The sequence below is a fragment of the Stegodyphus dumicola genome, chromosome 9 (genome assembly GCF_044657685.1).
Source record: "Stegodyphus dumicola isolate Sdum_Otavi_A_Nest chromosome 9, ASM4465768v1".
Taxonomy (NCBI): Eukaryota; Metazoa; Arthropoda; class Arachnida; order Araneae; family Eresidae; genus Stegodyphus; species Stegodyphus dumicola.
The window spans coordinates 121,469,113-121,493,539 of record NC_140776.1 but is presented as its reverse complement, the minus strand read 5'-3'; the positions used below and the strand labels follow the sequence as shown (position 1 = coordinate 121,493,539).

The following is a 24,427-nucleotide window of genomic DNA, read 5'->3' as shown; positions in this document are numbered from 1 at the left end:
TCCAGCTCTCGGTATGTCCTCCACTTGCTGACGTCCATCACTGAATGTGCGACACCATCTCCGCACCATTTGCTTCGACATCACACCTGGCCCATAGACTTCCACGAGGCGGTTTTGAATTTCTGTTCCTGATACTCCTTGTGCCCATTCATAGCAGATAACCGCTCTCACTTTCTTCTTTGACCACGAATTCAAAACGCAACCTTCTCTCCATACCTACCGGAGCTCAAATGAGAGGCTGGTCTCCGCTTTGCGCAGGCACAGCGCCATCTGCTTGATTTGCAGCGACCTCTACCCAATGGTGTATCGGTGACTTGCGCGTTTTCCTGCTGTGTCGCCTTTCGCCCATAGCCGTTCAATGCTTCTTCCATATGCAAAGAGTGAATTTTTCTTGGAGGACTTTTTGAAGCTTATCAAGCGATATGACAAATGTCTCAACGTACTCGTACGAGAATAATAAAATAAAGGTATGTCATATTTTTAATGTTTCATTCTATTTTTTGACTTTCATACACAACTCTGACAGTCGACAGGAGAAACTTATTTTTCAACTTACCCTCGTAATAAACAATATTTATATTTTTATTTAGTTCTCTACCTCTAACTTATTCTTTAAACTTTTTTCAGTGTCTCTTAATAGGAGGTAAATATATTAAGGTCCTTATTCAAAGGGACTGCGACCAACAAAATTATCCCTTATTAGATATGTCTGTTACATGAGGTACTACTGTAATTAAAAATATTTCGGCAAGCTTATACTGATATTTTACGTATAAATGAACTTGTTTGTAAATTAAACATAAATTTATTTTTTTCTTTTTTAATAAATTCATAATATACAATTTCATGCATTTCTTAATGAATTATGTTACATTATTGAAGAAGGCAGAACACATGGCTGGCTATCTGCCTTAAACAGAAATATGCCTTTGAGGAGGGCTTTGTAATAGAACCTTCACATTACACAGATGGAAAAACCATACAATTCACCCACATAGTCAATTCAATCATCTGTGTTCAAAATACTAGTATTAAGCAGTCTTATTCCCTCACATACTGGAAGAACAGCATTTTTAAATGAAATGCAATAGGGGATTATTTTAATGCAACTGTCTCTCATTTCAAAATAAAATCACATTATGTATATACAAAAGAAAATAAGTCTTTTATTTTCCAACCCAATCATTACAAGAAATTCTTTTAAATGCAAGTGCAAATTATTTTTATTCTATCTACAAATATGATGATTAAAAGTTGCAGTAACTTAATCGTGCAACAGAATGAAAATTCCCTATGAAATAAACAGAAACAGACAATTTTGACTTATCAAACACTCGTAACATAGCATTTTTATATACATCATAAATTCACAATTGAAGGCATATTGCTGGATGAATCAGCAAAGTATGAACAGTAAATTATCTATACAGGACAATTAAATGCATGAAAATAAATGAAAGAAAATTAATATAAATAAATTTTTTACACTTAATTCTTTAGGCACAATATTTCCTCAAATGATAGCATGATAGCCTTTTGAATGCAAAGATAATTTTACATATAAATCTAATGCATTCCAGAGTGAAATATTTTGCATATGATTTGCATGTATTAAAGGTAAAAAGAGAATATGTCTAACACTAAGTTTATCAATTGAAAATTGAACAAAACTATTTTATTTTATACGTGCAATGAAAGATAAATGCACAACACATAAATAAATATACATGAAAAAATAAATCAACTTGTTCATTTTTTCATGCTATAAAACAGCAATGAACTAAGGATGCTTATCATGTGTGAAAAACTGAAACCCACAAATTAAATTCTCTCCAACATTCAAGAAAAATCCAACATGCTTTACAGTTTTCTTATTTTGTATTGTTGTTTGGGGCTTATAGAAAGGGCTAAACTCATAAAAACTACTCCAGATTTAAAATTTCAAAACTTATGGCACACACAAAAGCAATGCAAATGTTTGCAAAGCTATGACTAACATATACAAAAAAAATGTTTACATTACAAAAAATGCAGTCAGTTTTCCAAAACTAACACTTTCAGCTTCCCTTTTTATACCTTATAAATATTTACATGGAAGGAAAAACACATACTTATAGCAAGGAAATATTTTCCAACTAAATTATATTCTGCACAAATCACATAAATTTTTCAACATATATATTTAATATTGTTACAATTCATAAAGCTTGTTTTAATGGTTAGGATATTATAAATAGGTTAATGTCATTTAGAGTGAACTTTTTAGGTAATTTGTTATTCAAAATAATTAAAATTCTTATTTCCATGTAATATACTAGAAAAAAATGCAGTGCAAATTGACCTTACTTAGGATTTTCTTTTAAATATTATTTCCAATGCATCAAAAATCTATTTTACAAAGAATTATTTATACAGATAAATTTTATATGCCCATAGTCAACTTAAGTGGTTTTATAACACAATTATATCATAACAAAAATCGCAAAGAAGAATGTAGCACATTCAGTAAAAATAAGACATCATAATACTAAAACATTAAAACTGTCACAATGAATTATTAATATCCAAGCATATATCTGGATTGAACTAAAACTATAACCCATGATTTGAAACTTAAAATGAATTAGTAATTACTGTGATAGAAAAAGGTTGTCATTAAAACATTGGAATGAAAAACCTAGGTTAATTAAAATAACTTTTTAGAAAAAAAATGGTCTTTATTTTAAAATTTACTTAATTATAAAACTTATTACAAAATCATTTAAATACTCAATCCAAGCTTATGCCACATTTCTATAAACAGCAAAATTACACAGTTTTCTAATAATTATTATCCATATATGACACCAAAAGCAGTCTAACAGAAAAGAAGGGGGAAAAAAAAAAAAAAAAAATTTTGCTGAAACAATATATTTTACAATTTTCCTCATTTATTCATTTTTTAAAATATAATCAGTACTATTTTTTCCCATCATACCACAAACAGAAAGCATGCTTTGCTTGGTTTTCAATGAAGTCATGCTTTGTAATAAAAATTTAATAAATATATTTCTTTGATTCAAGCTGGTCAAATACAACCACAATACCGAACAAATGGTAAAATGCTGGAGATGAGGCCTACCATCACTTCCAATTGTTGTATTTTCAAATTAGCCTATATGATTTTGAACTATTTATATCTATAAAACATTACATGGGTAAATGCTTCATACTCTTTAATATATTATTTCTAGGAAAGATTTAAGCTCCAGTGATATATTTTTCCATTTACTCAAATGGAATATCCAACTTTTGTACAACATATGCACCAAATATTGGTGAATTATCAATCTCCAATAAAAATTACATAACAAATGAGCTCCGAGGAATTCACATTAGGAATGAATGAATGAATGAATGAATGAATGAATGAAATTATTTCATCGATGACAGCTGTACGTCTAAGAGGCGCATTTTCTTCTCATATTCTTGTTGGGCAAACATCACTTCTTGTTCGATCGCCCTCAGCTTTGCACTGTGCTCCTCTTCTATCGCTTTCAGTCTTGCAGTGTGTTCTTCCTGCATGAATCTCAGCCTAGCTTCGTGTTCTACACGCTCAAACTGTGCTTTTTCTGAATCAGCATCAACTTTAGACTGAGTCTCTCTCTGGGACAAAAGTAACTGATCTTTGTACAGCTGCAAAATTGCTTCATGTTCTATTTTTAAATTGTCTAATCGCCTCTGATGATATTTTTCTACCAGTTTGTCAATAACACTGTTTGCGGCTTGATGAGCAGAATCAACTGCTGATTCTGTAAAATATATTATTTCTTGTTGGCCATCAGCAACCTAGAAGAGAAAAAACACACTATTAATTTTATACAACAATGTAGCATTATTTATCTATTTTCTACAGACCAAGAAATGCAGTAAAATCTTAGCACAGTATTACTGTGACATATAAAATGTCTAAGATTTTATCTAAAAAGAACACATTTATTTTATTTAAAAATAAAACATTATAATTTCTTTCCTGCACGCCAAGAAATTTCATAAAATCTTAGTAATATTAAATTTCTTAAAAAATATTGTGAACACTTAAAATCAATTTAGAAACTAAGATACATAAAAGATCCAATTCATTTTATACGAAAATGTAGTATGATCATTTCTATTCTACCGACCAAAAAATTAATAAAATCTTGTTATGGTATTAAATACTCCAAAACATTTGAATGCTGAAATTAATATACACAGAAAGATGGTACAGTAAAAGTCCAGAAATCTGCAAAACTTGGAACCAAAGGTTGTGCGGATTTCAGGACAGAAAAGATAACTCATAATATTCAGACTAAAAGTGCCAAATAAATAAATGCATTCCAGTGTTAGAATCACTGTTGCTGTAAAATTGCAACAGCCTTTCTTTATTTTTCCGTTTATCATACACAATCGTGTCGCAATGCCATACCATTCTGCTATAAATCGAGAAGTAGCACCTGCCTCCATCTTTTGCAGAATTTGCACTTTTTTCGTTACCGTCAATGCAACGTGTTTATGTTTTTCAACGTTGCAAGCAGTAAAACCATGAGTCCGTTTCTTATCTGTCGTTGTATTAAAAAGGGCTGAAATTCAAAATATTCTTAATTTATCCACAAAATATCAGGATAAAAAAAAAGGCAGAAGTAAACAATCTCGTGAAATAACAAAGCTCAGGAAATACAACAACGTGAATCGTGAACTTCAATGAAGAGTTGAGGTGAATCATCTGCTTTTTTTATCTTGATGCAGAGATTAGAGGGGTAAGTATTTTTTCTTCGATATTTCGTACTCAATGTTGCAGTTTCTGGAACCTATAAACTGAATATTTATATTTTGAGAGGCAACGCAGATTTCAGGAGTTGGCGGACTTTTGGTATTTGACTGTATCAATTGAATTCAGTATCTTAATGTGCCATACTTATAGCAGAAGACTGATAAGGATATGATACATAGTGTGATTATTTATCATAATATTAATTTAATGAACATTTTCTATTCGTAAAATTTAAATTATGAAATTTTAATTGCAAACAAATAAATGATTAAATATTGCTGCGAACTAATCTGCAACATCATTTAAATTCTGAGAGCATATGTAAATTAAATGTATAGTATCAAAATCCATGAATAAATATATAATATTCCAAAAAAATTTTTAATCCTAAAAAATTTCTAAGACAATTAATTTGCATAGTGAATAATTGCTGAGCAGGCAGGAGACAGATCTTATCAAGAAGAAGTTGCCTCCAAACCTAACTCTTCAATTACTCAATTCGTGTTTCATCATCCACATAGGCTTGAGTACTAAAAAAATTTTTAACAAAAGGAATCTTGAGAAATTTAGAAAACAAACTTTGCCAATGTAAAAAGTGTAGAAAATCAAAGTTTTCTTGAAAACCAAAGTAATTTAGAAACCTTTGCCTATTTGGAAACTTCCCCAACACGGATTATGCATGTAAATCAAAAATAAACTATATACAATCTATAAAAAAATACATAAATTCCAAAAAAATACTAAAAAGGCAAGTAAATAGTATGTTTTAATTTAACTTACCAAACTATATTTGTATTTGGAAAGTGGAGCAGCATTTGCCAAACTATATTTGTATTTGGAGAGTGGAGCAGCATTTGCCAAACTATATTTGTATTTGGAGAGTGGAGCAGCATTTGCCAAACTATATTTGTATTTGGAGAGTGGAGCAGCATTTGCTGGGAATGTTGAGTAGTGTGTTTCTGCTAACTTTATAATACAGGGTGCTAATATAAGGTAAAGTTGAGTGTTAAGCTGCTACCTGTTAAGATATATTGTAAAAGCCTATTCTGTAAATTCTAACTAAAGTAAAATGTAAATGTTCTGTGAGCAAAAATTTGCTAACTGTGAAGTAATCGTAAAAATGTGTAAAAAATTGCTAACTGTTACGGTTATGTGAAAATAGAGTTGCAAACTATTAAGGATTTTTTAAAAAATCGAAAATGTTTTTGAAACAAAGTACGAAAAAGCTTTTTTTATGTAAAAATAATTAAATTTAATTTAAGTCTGAAATTTTTTTAATGTTTTTAATTAAAGTAATAAATTTTAATAATAGTCTTAATTAATTAAAACTGAATTTCAACAAGTTTAATCAAAACTTTACTAAATACTGGCCAAAAGTAAGGAAATTGCTGGCTGAAATACTGTATCAGTCAGGGCTGGAGAGATACTGATTATTCAAATACAGTCAAAAGTCGTTAATCCGGACTCCTCGGGACTTCGGCAATTCTGAATTATCGATTTTTCCGGATTATATATCATCAGTTTAAATCTGGTCACATGGCATGCAGAAATTATAAAATTAAAAATATGAAACCGTAAGTTATGAAATAAAGAGCAATTATGATCTAAAGGATATCAAAATTTACAAAAAGAAAAAGCTAAATATTTATTTGTTTACTTTATTAAACATTTCTTTCAATGTAAATTGTTTAAGTTGCTTCGTTTCATGTGATACCTTCTCTTTAATTCTATTAAACAGACATAATTTCTTGTTTAGTTACAAAGTTCCGCTGCTCAAGTCCTATAATTGCTGTGTCGAGAATACCGACTAATTTGTCAATTGAAATTTTTTCGTTTTCAATAACTCTGTCACTTTTACTATCGTAAGCGAATTATAATGACAATGAACTTGATTTAAATCATATCAAAGACCGAATACATCGAGATGAAATACTACATATAGTAAAGAATTATAAGCCAAATAAAATAAAAACATCTGCCCTGAAGATAAGGATAGTGCTGACAGATCAACTTCCAATTAATTGCGCAACGGACGCGTCGTTTCCCTCTCCTGCAGAGCAGTGTGAAATTGATAAACACATTTCGGAATAATTAGATAATCAAAGGATATGCCTTTATCAATTTTTTGCAGCAATTCCACTTTCTGTTTAATGGACTTCAAAACATACTTTCGCCTTACATATTAGTAATTACATAGATCCTTTACATATTAGTAAATATATATCGGAAATTTTATTTGACATAATCGAAAGTTCAAGCTTACTTTTATAAAATTGCTCTAACAGTCTGCAAAAAATAATAAGCCGGATCCAATTCGAAGATTAAGGAACAACGCAATCTGCAACATTAACTGAATTAGATAATTTTAGCTTAGCTTATACCGTCCATTATACATTAAACAAGCATGCGTAAATGTATTATGCACATGCGCATACGTATATTTGCAGCCGTAAAGGTTGTTGGAAAATATGACCTATTGTAACCCTTTTTCTGCATCATCTCTCCTCCTTGAAATATTTATTAGCCTTGGTTCTTATTTTATTGTCTTTGTATTGTTTTGTAACATGTTGGACTTTCTTGTTATGGTAAAATTTTGAAAAATGGAATTCCCAAAGGAATTTTTTTTTTTTTTTAATTTCTGAAATGAATGGAGTTGTGATATTTATTTATTTTTGTTCTGAATTTTGTAAAGATACTGGCATTCAGTTTTATTTCAGGTCAGAGATGATGATATGGGGGGGCATTTGTTGGAAAATATGACCTATTGTAACCCTTTTTCTGCATCATCTCTCCTCCTTGAAATATTTATTAGGCTTAGTTCTTATTTTAAAGGGATATAGTAGTTACTTCTCCTTCGATTTTCACTGCTACTGTTTGTATTAAGAATGGACTGTTTCAGTCTAATTAAGATGCAAAAACGAAACTTGAAGTTACGTCACCTGGAAAGCCGAGTCGTGCCAATAGCTGATTGGTTGCCGCGAGATGACGTCATGTCTACTTCAGGTATAAGTATCTTGCATCGTTCTGGCTCATCATTTCTAGTTCCTGTTTCTTTGCTCCTTGGTGTGCACAGTTTCCAGCCAGAATTGGAAGACGATATTGCGATGCGTGCAGTCCGGTGATAAGTGCCGTGGTTCCAGTCTACAAGACGATTTTTCCTGGATTCTCAGAAGAGGCTATGATGTGAGCGACTGCCGTGGGCGGTATCCATGTTTTTCATGAAGGTGGCATTTAACACAAGTTAGCGGCGATGTTTTTCTAAACTGTGATTCCCTGAGTTTAACTACAGTGAGCGGCGTTTTGCCGGTTTCATGTGCTCTCAAGGATTTAATTTTAATTTTTCAGGTGCCTTCTTGACCATGAAGCATGGACTTATTGATTGTGTAGCGAATTTCATTATAACCACATAATCTCTGCTTAGTGATATGTTTTTCGCGTATCGAATGCCAGTATTTGGATCAGGTAAAATATTATTTAATAGTGTAACCTACTTTAAAGGGAAAACCCTTGGGGTTAATATAACCGCATAATCTCTGTTTAGTGATATGTTTTTCGCGTATTGAATGCCAGTATTTGGATCAGGTAAAATATTATTTAATAGTGTAACATTCTTTAAAAGGAAAACCCTTGGGGTTAATGGACTATCAACTAAATTAAATTTTAGATAATGATTGTTTTATTTTTTTTAAAGTTTCTGATATTGCTTAAATTTATTCATTATGTTTTTATTTATATATATTGTTAATAAATTGGTTAAGTTTAAAACCTTTTTTTGTCTTCAATGTCTGCACAGCACATAACCTTAGGGAGCTTCTATTGCTACTGGTGCTAAATGTTTAATTTTACAACTTTAAACTTTGCTTTTGCATCATTTTGGTTATGGGCCCAGCCCCTGAGTTATCTTTAGTGCACACTTTTGAAGTTTAAAATTAATTTAGGACTTAAGAGACTGGGGGGGTGGTTTTTGTTGAAATTCAAATATGGCTACTGTAAATGTTATGCATAATATTGCTAAACTTGAGGCATGTACCGTAATTTCCGGAAGAAACGCCGTGGCGTTTATATGTTTAAAACTTAAATTTTCAGCAGGTGCGGCATTTCTACCCATGCGGCGTTTAGGTGCACTCAAAATAAAATATTTCCTATGATGGTCATTGTACATAGTTTGGATGGCCTTGTCACTGAGCATAGATTGGTGCTGTTCCCACACAAAAGACCACTCAGTTGCTTTTTGCGAACGTTATTTTGTTTACGTTCTTTCCCTTGAACGGACCTACATGCCTTATTCACCCTAAACGAGATCTCAGAACAATAACATTCTTCCGCCTTTCAAATCAACATTCTCATCAGTTTGAATAGTCTCTCTCCTCTGCCATTCGATGAATCTTCCAGGACCCATCCTCTTTCCACCCCTGCCTTTTCTGCAATTTTTTTCAAAGGCGGACACGACTCCACCTGCCTCGCAATAACGAACTCTGACGTATTTCTCCTTCAGCATGAATGGATTTTTCTTGGCATTCTGCCAAATGCAGATCCCATTAGTTAGGGTACAAGTACTTGTTGGATAGTTTTTAATTAGGGAACGGAAAATTTTTGAAAATGTCTCTAAACGGCACAGAAGCTATACATTTCTTACCTTTAATTTATTTTTGAGTTATGGTTTCATTTCATGCCTTTTTCTTAACTGGTATGTCATATATCAGGACTTAGGTTGAGTTTTTGCATCTATACGGCCCACAACGGTGTCACGCGCAATTTAATCTATTGCGGCATTTACGCTGAAGCGGCGTTTCTGTGTAATTTTAATTTTTTTCCCGCCATTTTTCTCGAGTGCGGTGTTTACGCTGATGCGGCCTTTCTTCCGGAAATTACGGTAATTATTTTACATGGTCTAAAGATGTGAAGTTTGCTTTAAATGAGAAAAATGCATGTCTTTTGGTCAAAGGTATTGAAAAATGTCCCAATTTAAATGATGTTAAGGGTATTACAAAAGAAATTGTTGCCGACTATCAAAATAGAAGTCGTTTGGCATTATCTTTAATTTATATGAATGTAAGCCCTGAATATAGAAACTTGATAAGTGAAATTGATGACCCGGTAGTTGCATGGAATACGCTTACCAAATACTTTCAGCCAGATTATCGATCTAGACATATGTCCTTGTTTTCAGAGTTCTTAAATTGTAAAATTAAGCCAAATGAAAGTATTAGTTTCTTTTCTTCTAGATTAAAACGGGTAACTGAACAATTAGCTGATATTAATCAGGCTGTAAGAGATGTATACATATGTTTTCAGTTTCTTAGGTTCCTTCCAGAAAAATATAATCAGGTAGTTCAGAATGTTTTGAGGTGGCCAGATGAAAAGTTCATATTTAAAAATGTTGAAATGGAAATACTAGCAGAGTATCTTAATTTAAGGGAGATAGATAGGGAAAATTCCAATAAGACTATAGAAGTTCAAAGTATTCACTTTGAACCCAAATTTAAGCAGATTAAAGGGCTCAAGTGTTATAAATGTGGCCGTCCAGGTCATATTCAAAAGTACTGTAGAATGAAAGGTAATTTTTCCAGATCACCCTCGCCTGCTTCTTCTGTTTCCTCAGCCATATCTAGTAGTAATAAAACATCCCCTAAGTGTAAGAATAAACCCAAGTTGTGTAAAGGTAAAAATGCTCAGTCCCATTTTATAGCTCAAGCTAATGTTAACAATTTGGAGGAAAATGATGATAGTTGGATTTTTGATACTGCTGCATCTCGTCATTTTTGTAAAAATCGTGAATTGTACGATACTTTTTCTCCTGTGAAGAACGAGAATATGCTAGTAGCTGTTGATGGGGTAACTTTTCCAATTCATGGGAAAGGTACTGTTAAAATGAAATTTGGGGATAGAATTATTTTGTTTAAAGATGTTTTATACTCACCTGAACTGAGACGAAATTTAATATCTGGACCTAAGGTGGATATCAATGGAGCGAGATTTTATGGTAAAAATGGGCAAATTAAAATTACTAATGATGAAAATGAAACTATGTTCAAGGCTAAGTTGATAGGAAGTAACTATCATGTATTCCCGAAAATAAAGAAAAAGGGGGGGCAAATCTGTAAAATTTGAGGAATCCATAGCTCAGCATAACAATAGTGAATTATGGCATGGTCGGTTTGGTCATATAAATTATGGTGCTATTGTCAGGACTAGTAAGAGACATTCAGTTCGAGGTCTTCCTGTGTTAAAGAACTCACCTAATTTGTTTTGTGAACATTGCCAAATCAATAAGCAAAGGCGAATCTCCTATAGACCTTTAGAAGGTATTCAAGTGAAGAGGCCGCTTGAAAGGGTTTTTTCTGATGTATGGGGACCTATTAACATTCCAGGTAGGAATAGTGAACGTTATTTCATTTCCTTTATTGACGAATATTCTGGTTATGTGGTAGTGTACCCCATTGTAGAGAAAAGTCAGGTGTTTGAAGTATTTGAAAGGCACATAGCACATGCTGAAAGATCTCTGAACCTTAACTTGAAATATTTTAGAACTGACAATGGACGAGAATATGACAATGAACAATTCAGGTTGTATCGTAATAAAAATGGTGTAAAGCACGAATTTACAGATATATATACTCCGGAACAGAATGGAGTTTGTGAGAGATTCAATCAGACAGCTCTCAACAATGTACGTGCAATTTTACATGATAGTGGAATGTCCTGAATTTTGGTCAGATGCAGTGATGTATTTTACATATTCATTTAATAGAATTTGTCATAAAGGCCAAGATAGAACCCCATGTTGCAATTTATGATCTTTTTTCTTATTATTTACATTTAACAACATCAATAAGTGAAATTTGGTTACCTTTCTTAATGAATATCCACAGGAACGCTTGGAATTCCTTTTGACTTTTATCACACAGAAGCTTTATTTACAGATATGTACAAGAATTGTATACTTATATTAGAACATTCATCATGTTTTTTTGGTTGCCACTACATCTATCTCAAAAATCCGCAATGCAGTAAGAAAAATATAACAAGCTAAAAATAAAAAACGCTGCGCCCTCTCGTGGCCAGCTACATAAACTGTAACATCCTTCCCCTCGATGAACTCTTGGTTCATCAAAGGATTGGTTTCTGATTAGTATCTTAAACACTAAATGTTTTTAATGTTCTACAAGTTTAAGTGTTCATAGATGCAGTGTTCGCAATTTAAGTTCATTGTATTCAGTTCAAAGAGTTAAAGTCATTTCTAATGGGTACAATAACTGCATAGGACGACGAAGATGAGTTCCATTAGCTAAACGGACAGTGCAAGCCCTTATTTTCCCATCTCGTCCTGGATGACACTCCTGTACAACTCCCATCTTCCATAATAATCGTGGTAATTTTTCTTCATGTACTAGAACTACAGAGCCTTTCAAAAGATCTGTTACGGCATTACCTCTCTGAATTTGTTTTACGTTTCTAATTTCAAGTAAGTATTCTCTTTTCCAAAACTCTTCTAATAACCTTAGCCGGTATTTATATCGCCTTGTTAAATTTTCTTTAGTTGAATCAGGTTCAAGAATTTTGCCAGATGGTAAGGATGTCAGTCTTCGTCCAACTAGAAAATGAGCTGGCGTCAGCGGTTCTGGTTCTCCAACTTCACTATAAACATACGTCAGTGGACGCGAATTCAATATCGCCTCAATTTCAATTAAAACTGTTTCCAGCTCTTCAAATTTAAGTGAAGCCTTCATGAGTATTTTCTTCAAACATGACTTGATAGATCTAACAAGCCTTTCCCAGAAACCGCCCCACCAAGCCACCTTCTCCACATTGAATTTTCACTCAATACCTTTATTACCAAAATAATTTTGAACTTCTGTGTCCTTGATGGTATTCCATAGTTTTTGTAAATCCTTGTCTGCTCTTTTGAAGGTTTTTGCATTGTCTGAATATATTATTCGACATACTCCTCTTCTTGAAATAAATCTTCTAAAGGACAGAAGAAAATTATTTGCTGTTTGGCTAGACACAAGTTCCAGATGCACTGCTCTGGTTACAGCGCATGTATACAGAGCAATATAAGCTTTCCCAGTTTCATCCTTTGTACTCATAGGACCAGCAAAATCAAGTCCTACAACTTCGAAGGGATTTGCTTCTGTTATTCTTTCGATTGGTAAAGGAGCGATATCCTGACTTAGTGGCTTAGCTTTAAATCTGTAGCAAATCATACACTTGTTAATATTACTCTTTACACGCTGTCGACCCTTAAGAATAAAAATTTTTCCCTAATTTGAGTTAAAGTTTCAGCTACACCAGCGTGTGCTTGCATTTCGTGACAATCTTTAATGATATGATCTGTGAAATGAGACTTCTCAGGTAGTATTGCTGGGTATGTTTGATTACAGCTTAACTCAGCATTTTGAAGCCTTCCTCCTACTCTGAGTATTCCATTTGAGTCTACAAATGGATTTAATGTAAATATTTTCGAACTATGTATGCTTTGTTTCATCTTTAATTTCCTTATTTCTTCTCTAAAATTTTCTTCCTGAGTTTTCTTGATCCAGAAATTCTCTGCTTCATTCATCTCTTCAGCCTTAACAGGTCCAATTCTTCTTAGTTTTTGGGTTTTTCAAATTATTGATAAATCTGAAAACATAAGATGTTATTCTATATACCTTTTTTATGTCACTAAAGTTCTCGATAGGAATGATATTTTCAACAATACAGTTTGATGTTAAAATTTCTTGCTTCTTTCCTTTTCGTTTCTCAGAATTTGTTATTTTATCATCTTCCTTAAAATTTCTCGAAGATCTGGGCCAAACGCTGTTATCTTTGACAAGCCAAGGTGGGCTATACCACCACAGTTCATTTTTTGAAAGGGTTTCTACCTTTTGTCCTCTCGTCAATAAGTCCGAAGGATTCTCATGGCTGGGACAATAATTCCACCAATCTGGATCAGTTTTCTCTTGGATTTCTAGACACCTATTTCGTACAAATTGTTTCCATTTTGTCGGATCAGCCTTGACCCAATGTAATACAATTTCTGAATCTGTCCACATATAAATCTCCATTTCTATGTTTTTCAACGAATGTCGGATGTATGTGATGAGTCGAGCTCCTATGACTGCTCCTAAAAGCTCCAGTCGAGGTAACGTAACCCTTTTTATGGGAGCAACTCTTGCTTTGGACATAACATATGATGTTTTTGTTAACTCATTTTCATTGTATCTCAAATATACAACGGAACCATATCCCTTTTGGCTACTATCTGTAAAACAGTGCAATTGAATATTCCACAGATTTCCTTTTGACAGATTGTTGAAATAATGTCTTGGAATTTCAACATTTTTTAATTTAGGAATTTCATTATACCAGGTTTTAAATTGATTCTGCAATTCTTGATCAAGTGGTGCATCCCATTGGTAACCTCTTCGCCAACATTCTTGCATCATCATTTTAGCTGCAACAACAAAGGGAGATATGAAACCGATAGGATCGTACAGTTCGCCCGCAACTTGAAGAATCTTCCGTTTTGTTATTTCCTCAGCCGGATCCTTGAGTAATTCATCTTTGATTCGAAATTTCAGTTTATCTGCTTCATGATTCCAAATATATCCTAACAAAGTGCTATTCATTCCGTCTCCATTAAACTTCGTATTTTCAGCTGCATTCCAAATCGCATGTAATTAGGCGTTATTGCTCCTCCACTTTCTCATATTGAAACTAGCAAGCATCATAATTCTTTTCACATCTTCATAAATTTCTGCAGCTTCTTCTTCATCATCTGTACCATGAATCAAATCATCTACGTAAAAATTTTCTTCAAGAAGCTGACAGATCTTCGAATATTGTGCTTTCAACTTTCTTGCGTGATGCTTTATAGTTACTGCTAGTAAAAAGGGGCTACAGGTTGCTCCGAATATTACACCCGTCATTCTTAAAATCGTCGGTTGCTCCTTTTCCTTTGAAGTCCAAAGAAATCTTACTGCATTTCTGTCCTCAGGCTTCAACAGAATTTGTAGAAAAGCAGCTTCGATATCTGCAGCAAATGCTACTTTGTGTTGACGAAATTTAATTAGCAAATCTAATAATTCAGGGTTTAAATTTGGTCCTGAATGTAAGCAATCATTTAAAGATAGACTGTCATGACTATGCGAGGAAGCATCAAATACGACCCTTAATTTCGTAGAATCGTGATCTTCTCTGATTACACAATGGTGTGGCAAATAATAGATGTTTTCTTCAGAATTCTTCGGAGCCTTTTCAGCTATTCCTTTATTTAGATAATCTTCAATTACCCTTGAATACTTGTCATAAATTTCAGGATTTTTCTTAAACCTTTTAAGTAAACTGTTCCATCTGTTTAACGCGATGTTATAATTACTACCCATTTTGTTCATATTGTTCTTCCAAGGTAATGAAACTTCATAACGATTGGTTTTATATTCAATAGTTTCTTCAAATCTACGCATAACTTCACTGTCATTTTCATTTGCTGAATAGTCATGTATTCCAATTGCATCTAAATCCCATAGCCTTTTTAGAGCTGCACTAATTTCCAAATCATGTGGATGTGAAGTATTCTCAACAACATTCATTACCGTAATTCCGGAATGAAGTGTAGAAACATTACCTAATGCTTCAGTTCCGCTTATAGTGTAACCAAATAAGGTTTCAGAGGCAACAAGACCCTTTGATAAACTTTTAACCTTCCCAGTGACTATTTTCCAGTAATAATCATTACCAATTAATGCTGATATTTGAGAGTTATGGACACCTATATCTGTAGCATCAGCAAGTCTTATCGAATTTTCCTTACAATAATTATTTCCTTTCCTGGTATACCAATAAGAGCTTGATTAATTTCTGGAGTTTCAAGAGCTTCAATTATTATTTTCCCAGGTCCACATATATCTTTAAAAATAACCTTAACCTTTTTTAGCCTTTTAACTGTAGGCTCAGTAGAGCCGAAGGTGTAAATCTGAAGTTCTTCTTCCCCCACAACACTTAATTTTAATTGTTTTGATACTTCTGTCAGGATGAAAGATTTATGAGGCAGAATCGAAAATGAGTCTTACATTTTTTCTTCTATTCTGACCTAAAGCTATTGCATTTGCAGTTTGTATATAAACCCTATTTTTGTTATCTCTTTCCGAAATTGACGCCACCACTGTGTCTGTTTTAAGCTCACCTTTATTTTCCCGTTTATTTTCAAATTTATTATCATGTAAAATAGTATTATGCCTTAATGAACATAAATCACAGCGTATATCCGAGCTGCAACGGGCAGATGTATGAGACTTACGAAAGCATAAATAGCATCTGTTAGCCAATTTTAATTTTTTTCTTTTTTCCTCAATTAGAATTGCGCAATTTGAAGTAGAATGTTTCAAATCTATCTTCCCACAAAATATACAATCGGCTGTTGATGTATTCGTATTCAACGACACAACTGCTGGAACAAAATGTTTGTTTTTGAAGGCAGTATGATATTTCTCACTTTTAATAAGGTCTCATGTTGTTCGGTTCTAATGTTAAACTCGGAATAGTTTGGCGATGTTTGGAAAAACGTACGCTCTCTGCTTTCAACTTCCTTCTTCAGAAATTCCAAAATGTTAGTCACTGTGGTTTCAGTGTCAGGGGTTAAAGATCGATTAAACTCTAAAACCAATTTGCTAGGAAGTATCCTCATTAACAGTGGGCATAACAAATAGCTGTAAGAATTCGAAGTAACGTTAAGGGAATCAAGGCTTCTAATTTCAATTTCTAAGCTATCATATAAGTTACATAATGTTTTAATATCATCCATTTTTTTAACTGGCTTTAAATTCAGCAGACGATTCATATGTACATTTATTAAAATGTCCTTTCTACCAAACCTTTCTTTCAGAATGTTTATTGCCTTAGCATAATTTTCGGCAACTAACAGTAATCCTTTTATTGACATTAAAGCTGTGTCCGTTAGTAAAGATGTGAGGTAATTAAATTTGTCTACATCCTTTAAAGCAGAGTTATTATATATAGCAGATTCGTATTGAGCCTTTAAATTTATTTATGGTTAGTTTCGGAAGTTTAGCGCCATTTGTAATTGTGTTCTCTACCGTATCTATAGTAGCAGAATTAGATGGCAACTCATTTAATTTAACACATTTTCTATTTCTAAATATTCTACTGATCTTCGATTTACACAAGGTAATTTTATTTTTATATTCCAAGCTATCCTGTATTTCAGTTTCGTACTCTTTTTCATCTGTTAGGATAGATCCGATTTCAGTGTTCAATATTAGTATATCGTTTTCATTTTCATTTAAGATGGATAAATCATCTTCTAATAAATCAAATTTAATATTATCCGATTCTATTTCCTTTTCCATTTTGGGCCCACCAGCGGCCGAGCGGTAAAGACGCTGAACACTGGTAGTTCGGTCTGAGGTTCGAATCCCGCGAACGGGCTGGCTGCATGGGCGTTTTCGTGGTTTTCCCCATGTGTAACATGTATACGAGCCAGTTTCCCTTAGAAAGTCCTCCACGAAAGGCATCCCTCCCTTTAGGCAGATAGCCCTCGTGTGCTTTGCCATAATTAAATAAATACACACCTTTTCCATTTTAGCTATCAGTCTTGTTACTGATGCTCTTAACATTCCTCGCTTCTTTTTTAGTACTTTTAACTTATCCATCTTAATAATCAATATTCAATCACTAATCGAACAATAATAAATACTTAAATCACAATATATCTAAAGATCACTGTTATCTCGGAATTTCGGCACCATGTTGCAACTTATGATATTTTTTTTTATTCTTATTATTTACATTTAACAACATCGATAAGTGAAATTTTGCTTACCTTTAATCCACAGGAATGCTTGGAATTCCTTTTGACTTTTATCACACAGAAGCTTTATTTACAGCTATGTACAAGAATTGTATGCTTACATTAGAACATTCATCATGTTTTTTTGGTTGCCACTACATCTATCTCAAAAATACACAATGCAGTAAGAAAAATATAACAAACTAAAAATAAAAAACGCTGCGCCCTCTCGTGGCCAGCTACATAAACTGTAACGCCCCATTCGAATTGTATACTAAGCGGAAACCATCAGTACGTCACCTTATGGCATTTGGAACGATTGCCTACGTGGGAATTCCAAAGGCTAAAAGAAATTCTAAGCTTGATCCAAAGGCAATGAAGGGCCGATTGATTGGATACAGTGTACGAACAAAATGGTACAAGATTTGGTTGGAAAATGAACAAAAGGTAGTAGAAACCCTAAATGCTACTTTTAAAGAGTCAATTGGAATACAGAGAAGTGGCAGTGGAGCTGCACTGGGCACCCTTCCTGATTTGGAATCTGAAGAGAGGGTCGAGCTCCAATCTACTGATACTTCAGTTGGCTATTTTCCTGAAATAGAGGAAAGAATTTATACCAGTGTACCTTCTTCTATACCTAGCACTGACACTCAATCTACATTGAGATAGGTAACTTGGCTTCGTAAACCTGTTCCAAGGCCAGACGGCACTCGTACAGATGTGTACTATTTTGAGAGAGGGTCTAATCAAAGACTACGATCACCAAATGACATAGAAAGGTATTGCACTGAGCATAATATTCAGTATGATCCCACTTTGTTTGATTTCAAGGGAAGCAATACTTATAGTGGTGAAATCAACACAACTGGCACTCCTTCAACGTCATATACCCAAGATAGCTGACTAGAGGTTTCAATTCCAAACACTTATAACCAGGCAATAAAATCCACAGAAAAGCATAAATGGATAGAGGCAATGGAAGAGGAAATTTGCCAACATGCGAAAGCATAAGGTATGGCATCTTGTTCTTCTTCCTAAAGACAAGACTCCACTAGGTTGCAGGTGGATTTTCAACATTAAACGTGACGAAATTGGAAACATTGTTCGTTTTAAAGCTCGTTTAGTGGCTCAGGGTTATCGGCAAATTAAATATGATACCCTATGATGAAACCTACTCTCCTGTAGTCAACTTTACAATAATAAGGCTCTTTTTCTCTCTCTTAGTTGCACACCTTGGATGGGCAAATATACAATGCAACGTAAAAAGTGCCTATCTCTACGCTCCTTTATCAGAAGAAATTTACATGTCCCAACCTCAGGGTTTTGTAGAGCGAGATAAAGAAACTTTTGTGTGTCGTTTAGATAGAGCCTTGTATGGTCTGCATCAGAGTGGACGATTATGGTACTACGAGTTGGATAGAACACTATGTAACCTAGGGTTTACCAAGTTTGAGTGGTGTAATTGTGTCTATCGTTTTAAAGATTTTGTCATTCTGTTGGTTTATGTTGATGATGTTGTTGTGTTTGGAAAAAGTGAAGTTTAGGCTAAAAGGATATCAAAAGTCCTGAATTCACATTTTGATTTGAAAATTTTGGGTAAAACAAGAAAGCTTTTGGGTGTGGAATTTGAATATGAGAACAATAGTGTTTTGATTCACCAGCAATTATATATAGAAGACATAGTTTATCGATTCAAGTCTTTTAAAATACAAATTACTTCCCTTCCAATAGTTAAAAGTGTGAAATACTCAAAGTCTCAAACTTCCAGTACACAAGAAGAAACGACTGAAATGATGAATTATCCTTATAGAAATGTTTTGGGATGCCTCTGCTGAATTTATCTCCATGACTGAATCAGCAAAAGAATTAGTTTGGTTAAAAAACATTTTGGATGAATGCATTCAGTTTAAGATTGCAAGTAACTATGTTTCAAAACCAATACTGTTTGCGGATAACATGGCTGCTATATGCTTTACAAAATCACCCATTGAAAACTCAAGGACAAAACATATAGATCTAAAACTATTTTTCATTCGTGATCTATTGAACAGGGAAATTTTTTATCGAAAATATGTTCCAAGTAAAGATAATCTGGCTGATCCCATGACAAAACCGCTGACTAAACATAACTTGATAAGATTTTGTGGAGCAATTTTCTTGTGAAACTTGTTTTTGTGTGTATTTAACTTTAAATTACGAGTTTTGTTTAGTTGAAAATAATGTTTTAAGTCATATTATGATGAGTATTAAATAATGTAAAACTGTATAGTGTAGAATGTTGTATGATTGACCAGGGCACTTGGTAAATGTATTGAAGGTATGATCATACATATGTCTTTGTATTGTTTTGTAACATGTTGGACTTTCTTGTTATGGTAAAATTTTGAAAAATGGGATAAGATATTCCCAAAGTAAATTTTTTTTTTAAATTTCTGAATTGAATGGAGTTGTGATATTTATTTATTTTTGTTCTGAATTTTGTAAAGATACTGGCATTCAGTTTTATTTCAGGTCGGAGATGATGTGGGGGGCATTTGTTGGAAAATATGACCTATTGTAACCCTTTTTCTGCATCATCTCTTCTTCTTGAAATATTTACTAGGCTTAGTTCTTATTTTAAAGGGATATAGTAGTTACTTCTCCTTCGTTTTTCACTGCTACTGTTTGTATTGTATTAAGAACAGACTGTTTCAGCCTAATTAAGATGCAAAAACGAAACTTGATGTTACGTCACCTGGAAAGCCGAGTCGTGCCGATAGCTGATTGGTTGCCGTGAGATGACGTCATGTCTACTTCAGGTATAAGTATCTTGCGTCGCTCTGGCTCATCATTTCTAGTTCCTGTTTCTTTGCTCCTTGGTGTGCAGTTTCCAGCCTCCATTGGAAGACGATATTGCGATGCGTGCAGTCCAGTGATAAGTGCCGTGGTTCCAGTCTACAAGACAATTTTTCCTGGATTCTCAAAAGAGGCTATGATGTGAGCGACTGCCGTGGGCGGTATCCATGTTTTTCATGAAGGTGGCATTTAACACAAGTTAGCGGCGATGTTTTTCTAAACTGTGATTCCCCAAGTTTAACTATAGTGAGCGGCGTTTTGCCGTTTCATGTGCTCTCAAGGATTTAATTTTAATTTTTCAGGTGCCTTCTTGACCATGAAGCATAGACTTATTGATTGTGTAGCGAATTTCATTATAACCGCGTAGTCTCTGTTTAGTGATATGTTTTTCGCGTATTGAATGCGAGTATTTGAATCAGGTAAAATATTATTTAATAGTGTAACATTTTTTAAAGGGAAAATCCTTGGGGTTAATCGATTATCAACTAAGTGAAATTTTTGATAATGATTGTTATATTTTTTTTAAGTTTCTGATATTGCTTAAATTTGTTCATTATGTTTTTATTTATATTATATTGTTAATAAATTGGTTAGGTTTAAAACCTATTTTTGTCTTCAATGTCTGCACAGCACATAACCTTAGGGAGCTTCTATAGCTACTGCTGCTAAGTGTTTAATTTTACAACTTTAAACTTTGCTTTTGCATCAAAGGTCTTACACGCACGCGTAAACGCCTATGCGCATGCGTGAAAGCGACGCATGCGCAGAAAGTGTTTAGCTTTGAGGTCCGGATTATGGGTGTCCGAATTAACGACTTTTGACTATACCACTGAAATTGCAAGCACGTTTTTTTTTTTTTTTTTTTTTTTTTTGAGTTCTTCTATATGGGGCATCAGTAAAAGTAGTTATGCCAAAATTTGGGGGGGAAATGTTTAACGATTTCTGAGGTTACGATGCAAAGATTTGAATGGTGTCAGTATGTTGGTCTTTATACATTAATTGTGTGGAGAAACAAAATTAATTTTTAATCAAAAGCCTAAATAAGATAATAGCTTATTTTTAAATAAATATTTTTTTATCGAATAACAGTTTCTATGCAGCACATATTGATGTGTATCATTTAGTTTATCCTTTCTAAAAGACTGCTTATGAGTTGTTGTTTTTTAAACACTAAATTTTGTTTTAAATTATTTGTAATTTACTCAAATAACACTTTTTTATCTAACTGTAGACCAATGAATATGCAAATATGCTTCAGATTAATTTTACTTCTAAAATAAAACAACAGTAATTATAAACGGAGAGGTATAAAGGAAATCAGAAGGAAATATTTTGTTTCTCTACCTGAAGAAAAAACATTCAGTTGCCCAGTGCAAGAGTTACAAATTTTTATTCTATTGGAACATAACTTATCTGAACACAAAACAGTAGATATGACACGTATTTATTAATATTTATATGTAATGATGTTAATCACATATTCATTAATTTACTTCAAAAATTTCTTTATATCCAAAACACCTGTCTCATTATTTATGAAATGATAAAATTTTTACTTGCGACTCTCGAACATTCATAAAATCTAAGATGTGGCTCCCATTGTCTTAAAGTTTGCCCATCCCTGCTATATACTTTTTGAATGCAATTATGAGTTATACGCAAATTTATTTTACTGTTTTAGTACGCAGTTTTATTTTTATTCTCCACAGGTGACTTATGGATTTTTTTAAATAGCTTTAGGAGCAAGACACCAAAACTGAACTGAGCCCACTAGCGGCTGAGCAGTCAAGTCGCTGAAGACTGGTTGGTTGTCTACATGCAAATCCCAGCAAACAGGCTTGGCTGCATGGGCATTTTCAGCATTTTCCCCATGTGTAACATGTATACGACTCAGTTTCTCTTAAAAAGGCCCTCCCTACTTTTAGGCAGATATCCCTTGAATGCTTCTCATAATTGAATAAACCAAACCAGCCAAAATTAATTGTGACAGAATTCTATATCAACCACTTAACAAAATGTTGCCAAATCAGGTTCTAAAGGATCTAAAGAGATTTATTTTGAAATCGGAGGCCACCAGCAGCCAAGTGATAAAGTTGTTAAACACTATCAGTTTGGTGCGAGACTTGAATCCCGTGAACAGGCTGGATGCATAGGTATTTTTGGGGGTTTTCCCCATGTGTAATGGGTATACAAGCAAGTTTTCCTCAGAAAGTCCTCCACGAAGCCATACCTCCCTTTAGACAGACAGCCCTTGAGTGCTTTGCCATAATAAAATAGACCAAACCAAAGTAAGGATTCTGTAACACTCTCTTAAAGGAAAAAAAATCCAAATTTCTTTCCTTAATGTCTTCACAGCATAGAAAAGCACAAAAAAACAGCAGGCAAGAGCCACAAGTTCAGCTCAGCACTCAACTAATATGAAGAGTGACATTTGAAGAAAGCATTTTGTCCTTTCAGTTAGTGAATGAGTTAGCAGTAATCAAACCTTCATACCATGGAATTACAGTGCTCTTTCCGCAAGTCTGAATCTCATATTTGTAGACAGCATAATCAGATTAGAAATAACACAATCAACCTTTGCTGCAAGTGTGGGTTTCACAAGCATTCCAAGAAGATTTCTCTAAAAATTTCTTAGCATCCAATAAATGAGTACCAAAGGATTATGACTAAATCACTGTCATTTCTAATTCTAATAATACAACCTCTTACAATACTTATTTGTTCAATACTGCCATACAAAAAAGGCTCAGGTATGAATAATGGAGAAGACATGGATGCTTGTAAGTGTATAGCATCTGTGTGCCAAAGGACACTCAAAATACATGGTGGACTGAAATTCTCTCGGTAAGTAAGTGGTAAGGGATGAGAAATATGAATAGGAGACCCTTGGAAAAATTTCAGATATAATGTAAAGCATTTAATAGAATCATTTAATAATTCTACATAAATCTTGATTGCAGATAATTGGTATGTTCTATCGCTTCATTTACGGAAGTAAAAGTTATCTTTTAAACACAGCAGAAAAGAACCTATAATCCATCACATGGATATGTAATGAAAAAATAAATATATAAGCATCTTAACTACATCTAGAATAAAACATTTTTTAAAACTGGAGAAAAGGGTAGTAGATGATAAAATGGCAGCAAGATACATCTGAATAGAATATCTAACTGGTTGCCTTTTTGGGGACAGGTGTGCAATATTTGCCACAAATGGCACAAATTTTACTTTAGAGTACTCCGAAAGCCACACATTACATTTCAGAATTGGCATTTTTTCTAAAACCTTTATACCTCTGTTCCATGATAATAATGACAAGTGAATATTTAAACAGAAGTATTGGTAAATGCATCTGTACATTACATTGTAGTGCAAAATTGCAAGGCCTTCAACCAAAATCAATGTTTCATGACATCTGTAATTTGTCTTAACACATTTTTCAATTTTTAGGTTAGCCTAATTATTAAGAATTATAACTATTTTTTTAATTTCACCTGCTCATCGAAATCAATTGTTTTATTCAGTTGAATATCAATCAACCCATAATAAAAAGAGTTTCCAAGCAAAAGTTGAATTGGGATTGTCCAGTTCTTGATTGATGCATCAAAAGAAAAACAAAGAGTACAGAAATGTTCAATTATGTTAACTGCAAAACAGTTTAAGTGCATCAGAATGACCATATCAAGACTGGAGACATGCTTCCAATAATTGTTGAGATGAATCTTATGCTAATGTTGAATCTTTGAAAACAAAACTGTGGACCTAAATGCAAAGACTATTGAGAAAAACTCTTTAAAACATATTTTTCTTAGTAGAAGAGGCTCCACAGAAGCAGTAAAAATATAGCTTTTGATAATATTTCTTCCAAAATACTGCATGTTTCTGTCACTTCAACAAATTATGCTGGAAGGAGTGAAGAATGATGGCTTCAATAATTTTTAAGCTAACGCATATAGGTAAAGCAAAGCTTTGTAGTCATTTACCTATAAATTTAAACTGCAGTA

At 33.3% G+C, this 24,427-nt stretch overlaps 1 protein-coding gene across 12 annotated transcripts in view; it reads right to left on the bottom strand.

Annotated features, from left to right (window-relative positions):
• Positions 1–1,146: 1,146 nt before the first annotated feature.
• The window catches only part of Su(var)3-7 (Suppressor of variegation 3-7), a 70,112-nt gene continuing 46,831 nt past the window's right edge, over positions 1,147–24,427 (bottom strand). For all 12 annotated transcript variants that reach the window (XM_035375193.2, XM_035375195.2, XM_085824027.1 and 9 more), the window contains one exon: positions 1,147–3,828. In XM_035375193.2, the coding sequence (XP_035231084.1) occupies positions 3,415–3,828 (414 nt within the window). In that variant the 3' untranslated portion in view covers positions 1,147–3,414. The remainder of the gene's footprint in view (positions 3,829–24,427) is intronic.